Genomic DNA, 12,290 nt, shown 5'->3' with positions numbered 1-12,290 from the left:
CTTCAGACAACCATCATCTCCCATCTCTCTAAAGTTGCCATTACAAGGCCAGTTTTTCAAAGTTGTAATAATTTACCATCTAATCCTCAGCTGTGCAAAGGTTACTGTCACAGAAAACGAGCTGGCTCAGGTTTCCATCAGTGTTTAAAAAAATGCTACTTAAGTCTGCAAATTGAAATATAACATCTAATTAGGAATCCTCTGATTAATCATTATGCTTCGCCATCTTGGATATTGTTTTGATAAGTAAGGCTTAGGAGCCTTGCAAAGTTTTAATTACCAATATTCCAGATGCCTAAGAGGTGTACACATTGCTTCTCTGGGTGCACGGAGCAGTGAGAGATTGATGTTCTCCGTGGCTCCAGATGCACAAATACGTTCCCAGTAACAACAGCTAAGCATGGCTGATATCAGGTACCAGACTGGTATCACATGCAGGAGACAAGGATCCAGAGCCTAAAATTAGAAGAGCCTCCTGCAGCCACCCTGTGAAGCTCTAGAGTCCAAGGAGGTGTCCCCTAAGCTGCACACACAGGTGGCATTTAGAGCACATCTGAAGGACCACACACCAAAACAAAGCCAAAACCCCTTGTGCCAAAGGCAATAACACTGCGATAAAGCACCACAATGTGGAACAATTGGCTATAGAATCATGGAGTAGTTTGGGTTGGAAGGGACCTTAAAGATCAATTCGTTCCAACCTCCCTGCCATGGGCAGAGACATCTTCCACTACAGCAGGTTGCTCCAAGCCCTGTCCAACTTGACCTCAAATAACAAGGAATTAGGCAAGAAACTGCCTTGAGCCATCAAACCTCTCCCATGTCTCTGAGAAGCTGGAGCCCATGGTGTGGTGCAGAGTGCAGTCAGCAGCCAGCAACCCATGGCTGCAAATACTCACCTCCCTGCAAAGCCACAGGGAGCTGCTCCAGCCACAGGGACAAACTGAGCACTTTCTGAGGCCTTCCATGGTTTCAAAAATGATTTCTGAGTAGCTCTGTGTTGAAAGCAACACTCTAAGAAGAGCTAAACTACCAGGCATCAGTTAATTGGAAAGATTCAGCTTTATCAAGCTACAAATGTCAGCTTGCACAGTTTACACAAAAATGGGATAAAGCTGCTTCCCCTCTTTGGATGTGGTTTCCTGCTCTCAGAAAGTCACAGCAAGGACATTCCCCTGTGTCTGATGATACTGACTTCAACTTTTAAATTCCCTCTTGAGCAGTTTGAATTCTCCCTCTCCCTCCAGGTCAGCATCATCCCAGCTGGCCAGTACAGCAAGCTACAAGAGTACCAACTTCCCAGTATCCTGGTCTTCAGTGGTGGGAAAAGACAGATACTGAACAATACAAACTATACCTACAAAAATTACATTGCACATAAACCCCTCATCTGGCACAGGTGAGTGTTTGGTATCTGGTGACACCATCTCTATACCCAGTGTGAGGGATCAGCACACAGCACATCAGAAGATGCAATTCCCACCTGGAGCAGTGTTTGCTGCCAGCAGGATTTCACAGCACCACATCTCAGAGATTCACAGAATGGTTTGGATTGGAAAGGACCTTTAAAGGCCATCCAGTCCAGTCCAACCCCCTGCAGTGAGCAAGGACACCTTCCACTATGCCAGGCTGCTCAGAGTCCAATCCAACCTGCCCTTCAACGTTTCCAGGGATGGCACATCCACCACCTCTCTGGGCAACCTGTGCCCATGTTTCACCACCCTCAGCACAAAAAATTTATTCTAGTCTGATTCCCTAAACCTCTTGGAGAAGGCAAGTGGTCTCAAATACCTTTCAAAATCAATCAGTTATTACTAAATCTCATTTGGGGAGATTTTTTGCTCATAACAAGCAGTTAGATAAAAGGAATAGAAACTAATTCTGAGACCATGCTTTTGGAGACTGAGAGATGGATCTGCTCAATGTATCTCCTATGTAAGCCTAACTACTCTTTCTACAATATAGATGCAAGAAATGAATCTGTAGCTAATCTTTGCCAGTTTTAGTGCAGCTTTTTTTCAAGGATTACCCTTGTCCTGTGCCAAATGTGCAGACTGCATCTTCTGGTGATGCACCAGGGCCAAACCACACAGCTCACCTTCTTCTTTGGTAGCAATTAGATGGAAAGAAGTGCTTGGGAAAATCTTTGCCAAACCAGTCAGTGTGATTTAATCTACCTTGAAGAAAACCTCCTGCACCTCTTGGTTTCACTCAATCAAGTAGAAGAGAGGAAAACCACCACTGCCAAAGCCTTTGGCAAGTCCCATTTCTCTGCAGTCAGTGATTTGTAATCCAAGAGCATCTTACAGACTCAGGAGTTTTCTCAGGCATTTGCAGCCTAGCTCATGTAGACAAACACATTTATCATCTGGAGTGAGGGTGTTGGAGAGGGGATTTTAGCCAGTGCAGACATTACTTTAAACTGACTAGTTCTCCAGTCTAACTCACTGAAAATGCAGCAAACCCATTACCCTGGTTCCTGCCTGGGGATACCAGACCTTGCTGAGTTCCCAAATGCACATCTAAAGCTCCCCTGGCTGACTCCAAAACTAGATATTGCTATCTTTGCCCTTTTGTACCTTCAGAGAATTTGCTACACATACAAACAGAGAGAATCTGGGCTGGAAATCCAAATCAAACACCCTCCACTGCATAAAAAAGCATTTAAACTGTAACCTAAAAGTTAGTCCTTTTAGTTTTGTGGGAAACTTCATAGATCACAGAATCACAGAATTGTTTGAGTTGGAAGGGAACTTAAAGTCCATCTCATTCCAACCCCTACCATGGGCAGGGACACCTTCCACTAGCCCAGGTTGCTCCAAGTCCCCTCCAACCTGGCCTTGGACCAGTTTGTCTGGGGACTTGGGTGACGGCTTCCAAGTGGAGGAGGGGAGATTTAAATCAGGTATTAGTAAGAAATGCGTTACTGTGAGGGTAGTGAGGTGCTAGAGCAGGTTGCTCACAGAAGCTGTGAATGCCAACTTGATCCAGTCTGAGAAGTCCTCATTTAGAGGGCAAGACTAGAGCGAAGGTTTTTCCCTGCTCATTCTTCCAAGTTTTATGTATTTGTGGCTGCTGGAGATAAAATCAATGACAAAGGTCACTGAAAATATTTGATGCAGCTGAATCACAGTCAAACACAACTATTCCAACTGTGGAATTACAAGCCTACACATAAACCTGCAACAGGTTTGTGTCCCCCAGACCTCAGATACCTCAACAACACAGCACTCGCATCAAAACAAGCTTTGAAACCTTCAGGTGCCATAATCCAGTCGAAATTAAGGACATGTACTCACACAGGTTACTTTTCGGTAGATTTGAGCAGCATTCTGGCATTCTGAGTAAGGGTATTCTGAGGTAGCCATTTCCAACATGCACATTCCAAACGCATAGACATCCACAGATTCATCGTAGTGTTCCTCATACATTTCTGGGGCCATGAATTCTGGTGTACCTACACAGACACACACAAAGAGAAAGTCCATTTTTAATAGGAGTCTGAATGGCTTTAACCACAAGCTTTTTCACCTGTAAGAAATGTACCCAGTACAACTGTGCGTGGGCCCGTGCCAGGTTATTTCAAAGGAGCTCAAGCATCCTCCAGGGAAGAAATCCAAAGTCAACACACAGATTTACATGCCCGTGGCTTGCTGGTAATAATCCAAAAGGGGAAGGGGAGAGTGAGGGGGAAAGAAAAATTAAGAAAAAATATAAAAATTTTAAAAATGAACAAGAAAATGAGCTATGCCCTACTGCCTGCCCACACTGCAAGTGATGGAATGGTTCCTGCCTGGGTGGAGAGAGGGATGTGTACAGGCTTGGGGATGTGAAAAGGGGAGAAGGAACAAGAACCTCTGCTCATTTTTATCAATGCAAACTTGCATTTTTTTGTTTCCTCCAGATATGCAGTGCAACCCCCGGCAGACAGACAGCACTTTGAAAGCCAGTAGTACCACAGATCACCTACAGAGTCACGCACAAAACATCAAACCTAATTCTGTCACTGGTTTAGTGGGACAAATCAATGAGGCTACTCACAGAATAAGGTCCTACTCAACAGGGATTAGGATGTCAGAAATCTGATGCAACTGGGTAAATACATGGCTCCCTAACAGGGAGCTGCAGCTTTGGGACAAGCAGCAACTTACAGCACCTGTAGCATTTGCTCAGCAAACTACGCTGAAAAGGGTGAGCTTATAAAGCAAAAAGGGAAACTATTAACACTTGGATCATTTATTCCAGGAATTGTATCTCATACTGCAATTCATGCTTAGGAGTCATGCCTAGTTTATTCCCTTTTTTACATGTAGAAAAGACAAAGGAAGAGGGATCAGTGCGGTTGCATGCTGTGGGAGAGGAGCAGCAAGCTGTCAGGATGCCAAAAGGATGTGAGAAGTCTCGGACCATGAGAAGGACCCAGATAAACTCTGCCTGCCCAACCTCAGCACCCAAACTGCCCCCAGCCCTGGCAGATACCATCAGTAATACCGGTATTGTGAATAATTCCAGTAGTAATGCTTGTTATTACTTTGTTATGACATCTCTACATCAGCAGCAAAAGCACAACTGTAATTAAAGTAACATGTAATGAGAGGAAATAGTTCTTGCATATAGAATCACAGAATGTTTTGGACTGGAAGGAACCTTAAAGCCCATCTTGTTTCAAATGCCCTGCCATGGGCAGGGACACCTTCCACTAGCCCAGCTTGCTCCAAGCCCTGTCCAACCTGGCCTTCCACATTTCCAGGGATGGGGCAGCCACAGCTTCTCTGGGCAACCTGTGCCAGGGCCTCGCCACCCTCACAGTAATGTGTTTCTTCCTAATATTTAATCTAAATCTCCCCCCCCAGCTGGAAGCCACCATCCAAGACCCCAAACAAGTTGTGGAAGTCCCATCCCTGGAAGTGTCCAAGACTAGGTTGGAGAGGACTTGGGAGGAACCTGGTCTAGTGGAAAGTGTCCCTGCCCATGGAAGAGATTGGAATGAGATGATCTTCAAGGTCCCTTCCAAACCAAAGCATTCTGTGGCTCTAGGGCTCCATGACTTGTCCTAAACTTTTTTTATGGCAACACAAAAGATGACTCCCAAAATTAGGGTCTACCAGTTAAAAACTCTGCTTCTGCACATTTTCTGCAGGAGACTCAGCCTAACTCACAAAACAAGCCTCAGCACACGCATTGCTGTAAAATTCATTTTGCAAAATGTAGGACTGATCCCTTCCCTCGTTTGTGTCCCTTCCACCTCAAAGACACTCGTTCCTCTAGTCTTGGTCAATCAGCTGGACTTGTGTCACAGAAGCTCAGCCTAGTGCCTGCTCCCTGGGTGTTTCTTCCAGCTGTCACCCAGGCAGAGGCTGCTGCTCAGAACGGGTTAACAGCTGCCACAGGGAACAGTTCTGGAGCTGCTGCCTTGTTTTAGAAGGAACACTACTCAGCAGCAGGAGCGAATCTCATGAATTACAGAGCATTTAAAGCAAATCTGAAAATGTGACAGCAATAGTCTAAGAAGCAAATGGAATTCTTGACACCGTTCCAAAACAGCACAAAAATGACATTTCCCCCCATTCCTTGGGGTGGGGAAGGAATCCATACAAGTATCCTTCAACAAAACAGAGCACCTAAACGTAAAGCTGTTCAGCATCCCCTCAGCTCCTCTTGGCAGGACGAGGTTTGCCCTGGCTCAGCTCCCACAGAGACACTGCAAGGTCAGGGTAGCACCAGCAACGGCACGGGCACAGCAAGGGAGGAACTGGCCCCCAGCCATGCTGATTTCATCCCTCCAAGCCAATGTAAAATTGCAGCTACTAATATGCCTTTAAAGCTGCTACCTCTGCAGAGCAGGCAGAATCACTCATCACCAGTGTTTCCAAGCCTTCCTAATTCTCTCCCTGGAGCAGCACTACCCACGAAAACGATAAGCTCGGTTTTATTGCCAAAATGAATGCAGCCACATTGCCAGCATCCTGCAGCCCTTTCAGTATCCAATTCCTTTTCAACAGGAGTGTATTTTGACGGTGTTGTGTTCACAACTAATTTTACAAAAACCTGTATTGCTATTACTAATATTCTTCCCAATAATGGTATTACTGATATTACTCCTTGTATTGGTGCTACTGATACTATACCCAGTATTGGTATTACTGGAATTATTCACAGTACTGGTATTACTGGTCTTATTCCCAGTATTGGTATTACTTACATTATTCCCACTATTGCTATTACTGATATTATTCCATTATGTCCAATGGACAATTGTTATCCTGCAAAACAATTATCTGAAGAATTACTGACCTTCAACAGAAAAAAGACCATCAATTATTAGAAGTTAAAAACCAGAGAAACTTAACAAATATAAACCAACATGACTTCACTAAAAACCATGAGGTTAAGCAGACCTAGAGCAGCCAAGCATATATCCAAAATTTCTATCTTTTTGACTTCAATGATACTGGGCTCCCTAAGCATTAAGGACAACATTTTTGTGCAAATAATTATACAAGAATAATAATATCTGAAAATTTGAGATGCTAAAACAATTATTTAAGCAACTGGTGCCGGAAAGATAAGGTGCTATTTTCATAGCTAGTCAGGGACCAGTGGCTGTCACTATCAGTTTGCCAACTCTTACTGACTAGAATCTAATTTCCATTTATATTGTAAGCTGAAATACATGCATGGTATCTCCTCTTCCCCTTCCAGCAGCATTACTCAGGAAATTGCAGCTTCCCAGAAACATCACCTGCAGGTCTGAACTAGGGAGACTGGATACAGAAGCTTCTTTGGGTGAAAAAGACAAACTGAGAATTCAGGAAAACATGACATTTGCACCCAAAACACTCACTGTAACTTTTGCAAGGGAATGATGTCCTTCCACAGTCATTCGGAAAATCTTCTCCCAGTTCAAGCAAACCCCAGTTCTAACACTTCTCACATGGGCACCAACCCAGGGCATTGGATACAGCATATCACATCGTTTGGGTGGGAAGGAACCTGAAAGCTCATCTCATTCCACCCCCTGCCATGGGCAGTGACACCTTCCACTAGCCCAGGTTGCTCCAAGCCCTGTCCAATCTGGCCTTGAACACTTCCAGGGATGGGGCAGCCACAGCTTCTCTGGGCAACCTGTGCCAGGGCCTCACCACCCTCACAATGAAGAATGTCTTCCTAACATCTAAGGTAAACCCACCTTCCTTGGGTTTAAGGCCATAAACCCCTGTCCTATCACTGCAGGGCCCTGCAAAATGTTGCTCTCCTGCCTTCTTGTAGGTCCCTTAAGGCACTGAAAGGAATTCAAGTGAAAATTTCTTTACATTTTGTAGCTGCTTATTATTTTTTTAATAACTTGCAGACTTAGTTTCAGCAGACCCTGCCAGGGTGTGGGCAGGACGAGAGCTGCAGCCTATCCTGTGGCTGCCCCAGCACTGGGCTATGATGTTCCAGCCAGCCCAGCTCCCCACAATCTCCCTGGAAAGGAGAGAGGCACCACAGCCTCTCCTTTCAGCAGCAGCAGCAACCAGCCCCATCCCAGCACCACTGGAGGCAGAAGAATTCCCAGGGCTTTCCCAGGTTTCTGCTGCGTTCCCTCGCTAGGGAGAGCACAGGGTATCCTTCCATCCTTCCTCTTCCCCATCCTTCTGATTCTCCCTCTAAGCAGGCACGGAGCCTGTTTTCAAAGGGGGACACACACAGGCTGCTGAACGCTCGCTGCTCCTTTTGAGGGAGAGAGAAGGATTTGTGGATCCCAAGTAAAACTCCATTTAACGAGCCAAGGAAAAAGTGCTTTACCACTGTGATACAGCAGGAAAGAGAAGAGGAAGTTAGGATATCATTATCTACTGACTCCTATTTTTATAGTAGTATAAAGGCAACAGTCCTAAACATACTCTAACCTCTACTATCAACTTAAAGTAAAAAAACCAACTAATGCAAAATGGGAAAGAAAGATATTAAATAGACAACCACGACACCGACCGAGGGAAGCCAAGGAGGACAGGAGCATTACCTATTACACTTTTGGCAAACGAAGCTCTCTTGAGGGTTGCCAGACCCAAGTCTCCTATTTTCACAGATCCAGTTGGTCCAGTAATAAAAATATTGTCACATTTCAAGTCTCTGTGAATTATTGGTGGAGTTCTCGTGTGCAAGAAAAGAAGACCCTTCAGGATCTGCCGGCACCAACTCCGCAGGACTTTTGGTTTCATCACTTTGAATCTCTTCAGATACCTAGAGCACAAACATACACACAAGTGGGTATAAAGGAAATGAAAACATTTTATTAGAGATTCCAGGGGCTTTAACAGCTGAAACTCCACTATGGATAAAAGCCCCTTATTAGATGCCATAATAGCAGCACAGAAGTATCCCAAAATTGAAAGAAATAGATCTTTTCAAAGCAGGAATTAGAGCATTCAATTTTAGGGAGGAAGATAATAAGCATTTTTGCTGCAAATACAACCAAATATTTGCAAGTTTAATAGTTCAGCAATTTATTTCATGCAGAGAACAGCTTTAGAATATGTTCATATGCTCAAATCAGAACCACACTGCAGTTTAACTTTAATCACAAGACTTTGACCTCTGTATCATACATCTGCATTTCTTTCCATTTACCTGAGGCACTGATTGGGAGGGGACTTTTGGGGAAGATGTAGGACCTGCTAATGCACTGGCAGAGGAGCACACTGGCTGAGTACTGCTCCCATTGGGGCTGAAAATCTGTTCCAGAATTCATGCCAACTGCTTTATATCAACCTTAACAAGACTGTCAGTACCAGAAGCTATTAATTAATATTGTTTAGGAGATAACCTAGAGCACCTTCTGCTTCTAAAAGCGATTCTACCATTCAAGTGCTATTCCGCTTGAATTTCCTAACAAAACATGCAAACACAAGCACAAAAAGCAGGCACAAAACACACCCCGACAAATCCAAACGTCACAGGCGGAAAATGAAACAAGCCAGAGAACAGCTCCGAGTTGCATAACCGAGACAGAGGAGCAGGAAAGGGAGATGGAGGCCAAAATCCTGTCTGTCAAACCACTGCGGTTCAAATGCAGGGACAAATGACAGGCACCAGAGAACAGCTCCATTTTTTGCTTTTATCTGGAGATGGCTTTTTTCAGCACATGAAAGTAGGATTTTGCTATAAATTCCCAGTGCTATTCTTAGCCCCCCTCGCCGGGAGCACAGTACTTACGTCTTCAGCGTTCCAGAGGTCATCAGCTCGGTAACCAGCACGATGCATCTCTTGCCTTTCGCACACGACTCCCAGAAGTCGTAAAACCTCACGATGTTTGGGTGCTGTAGACCTTTCAACATTTCTGCTTCCTCTTTAAATCTCTGCCTCTCCACTTTTGTGAGCTTTCTGTCCTATAAGCCAAAAGGGAGACATTATTAGTGGTGACGGACAAAAAATAAAGGCACTGCATTGCCAGGGTATTCAGAGTTTTAGATTTGTTTTATGCTTGTGTCAAGAGCAATTATAAAATCTTTTATGTAAGAGATGAGCAGCATGGATGAACTAGGGCACTTGCCCTAAATCCAGTGTCAAGAAGACAAAGAGATGCCTGTGCTACGCCATGCTCATGACAGCACTAATATTTCAGGCACCGTGAACACACCCACGGATTGATGGATCAACCCTCAGCTATTTCTTCATGTTTGGGTTTTGTGAGGCTCATTATCCAAGGGATTATTACCCACAGGATTTCATTTCCAGGTATGAATGTTCTCCCAGCTGGGATGGCTCCCTCCACCCACAGCTGCTCCTGGATGCTCCGGCAGGGACCACCAGCTGAGGTCCCCGCTCACCACACAGGCTCTATAGCCCAGCCTGTTTATCTTGGGGTAAATTAAAACCATACCACCCTCTAAAAATACTCAAACACATCCATTTTCCTATGTGTTTGCTGTTCTGCCTAATTTTACAGACTTTTCCCTTTTTTTGGCAAAGGAAGTGTTTCTTCAGTCTCTTCCATAGGCTGCTCACACAGGGAAACACTTTAGATTAGAAACGTGAAAATGTCATGTTCTACTACTCTGGTTTTCCTATGGAATTTCAGGGCACTTCCCATAAGCTCCTGGCTATGACATGGCCCTGCCCAGCCCATGCAGAGCCTCCCTCCCCCTCCCACAGCCCAGCAGAAGCTCCTGGGCTGCCTGGACCTCACCAGCACACGGAGAACGCCAACAGGCAGCTTGGATACTCACTCTGACCTCTTTAGACAATGAAACAGAGCAAAAGGGGAGATCCACCCCAGACCCCACCACCACGCCTGCCTGGTTTGCCCCCCAGGCAAAGAACTGCTCTCCCCTGCCCAAGAAATGGAGATTTTGGGGTCTTAAAGCCCAGTCGTGTAACTGCTCTTACTCAAAGAGCCAAAGGCTCACCAATCACCAAGATTAATGAGCTCATGTTTTAACCTCAGACATCTTTCCTGTCTTGGGTCATTCAGGCATGTCTACGCAAGCTGTGCTCTTATACACGTGGATTGAATCTAATGGGAACCCAGCTGATCTGTAGCCAAGCTGCAGAGGGATCAGTTCCTGTCCATCTCCACAGCCTGCCCTCACCCACAATCCCAAACAATGCAAGATGGGAACAAGAATTCCCACGGCTACAAACAAGTCAGCTTCACGCAGAGACTTCCCAAGAGCTGGAACCACGATTTGGCTCTTCCTGGATGACAGAAACCCTGCCCCTAGTGCTGTGTGTGCATGGGGGGAGCGTTTCCATTTACACCAGGGCTGCTGAGGGGGTTCTCAGTCCTCTCTGCGATTCAGGGAGCAGCATGAGAGCTGACACTGTCCCGAAGCAGCAGCAGCCATCGGGGTGGGCAGGTGCCTGTGGGTTCCAGTGCCTGGGTCCCCCAGAGCAGCCAGGAGCACCCCCTGCCCTCCACGGGGACAGCAGGCAGCAGCAGACAGAGAGCCCACAGCTGAGAGCCAGGCAGCAGCTCTGCTGCTCTGGATCAGCTGACTTTTTTATAAGGTACAAGAAAAGAAAAGGGAGGGGGGAAAAAAGGCAGGCTGTCTAAATGAGCCAGGCCAGAAGAGCCCCGGAATTGCTCTCAAATCCATCACTTCTTCCCTGCTGCTGAGTTTCCTCCTAATTTAAACCCTGTAGAATAAATCACACACTGCTATTAGGGAGGAGAAGGAGTGAGTCCCTGTGAAGGCAAGAAGAGCAGAGTGGGAGCCAGCAGAGAAAGGGAAAGGCAGTCACACAGATCCAGCAGATTTGCAAAAACTTTTCAATTTAAAAAAATAAAAAAAGTAATACCATAGTCTTTTACTCTTATTTCCAGAACTGTGAGAACTTTTCCGCCACTACTTGAATTGTAACTTTTAAAAATATCCTTCAGTAGACAATCATATTCTGTATATTCTACATATTATGAGCGTAGATCATTTGGGCAACTGCAACAAAGTGATTGTGGAAGACAAATGTGTGCTTTATCTGTTAACTACAATAGAAAGAATCTGGATTTTTTGCATCAGAATGACAGCTAAGCATCATCCTCTAGCTGGAGAGGCAAGGTGAGGGCCAGGGCAGAGCAGCCACTCCTGCTGGCTGCAGCCTCCACCACGGGAGGAGTCCCTGCTGCCATAAGGGCTCAACCACCCTCCTCTAAATCCCTCCAGGCTGAACCTGACACATGAGTCGCTGGTGAAAGCATAAGCTGACTGACAGGGCTTAACAGTTGAAGTGTTTTCTACTCTGAAGAAGCAAAACCACCTGTTTAACTGCGTGACTCAGGGTTTAATCCAAACCCAAGAAACCTTTACTGAGGTCACAGACACTTATTCCCCACCATACAATCCACACAAGGTGAAATGTCCTCATCCCAAAGCTAAGGGTATAAGCCTGAAACAACCTTTGGGCATTACACATTTAAGCTGGAGAACAGGATTCTTTGGAAAGGTCATGCCAAGGAAAGGTAATCACAGACTCATGGAATGGTTTGGGTTCGAAGTGACACTAAAGATCATCTGGTTCCAATCCCCCTGCCATGGGCAGGGACACCACCAGGTTGCTCCAAGTCTCATCCAACCTGGCTTAAATCCACTCAACAAGACTTAAGGCATCTTTTGCATAACTCAGATTTATCAAAATTTGGGCGAATAAAGCGTGTTTCCAGATTCACCCAAGGAGTCAAAACCTCTGTGCTCTCTGCAGCAGCAGATGTGTCCAACCTCTGGACAGGAGACTCAGGGATGCCGAGATACACACGACAGCCCTGGTCCTCCATGGTTTCCCAAGTGCAACAGCAGCATCCCACTGAGTGA

General features: G+C 45.5%; 1 protein-coding gene across 7 annotated transcripts in view; it reads right to left on the bottom strand.

The window, feature by feature from the left end:
• The window catches only part of WNK2 (WNK lysine deficient protein kinase 2), a 118,661-nt gene that overhangs the window by 68,697 nt on the left and 37,674 nt on the right, over positions 1-12,290 (bottom strand). For all 7 annotated transcript variants that reach the window (XM_027732562.2, XM_027732563.2, XM_027732558.2 and 4 more), the window contains exons 2-4: positions 9,199-9,371; positions 8,006-8,226; positions 3,300-3,457 (exon numbers count right to left, since the gene is read on the bottom strand). In XM_027732562.2, the coding sequence (XP_027588363.2) occupies positions 3,300-3,457; positions 8,006-8,226; positions 9,199-9,371 (552 nt within the window). The remainder of the gene's footprint in view (positions 1-3,299; positions 3,458-8,005; positions 8,227-9,198; positions 9,372-12,290) is intronic.

The sequence above is a fragment of the Pipra filicauda genome, unplaced genomic scaffold (assembly GCF_003945595.2).
Source record: "Pipra filicauda isolate LSUMZ 115617 unplaced genomic scaffold, ASM394559v2 scaffold433_size896684_pilon, whole genome shotgun sequence".
Classification (NCBI taxonomy): Eukaryota; Metazoa; Chordata; class Aves; order Passeriformes; family Pipridae; genus Pipra; species Pipra filicauda.
The sequence above is the reverse complement of the archived record's forward strand: the minus strand, read 5'-3'. Positions and strand labels throughout refer to the sequence as shown.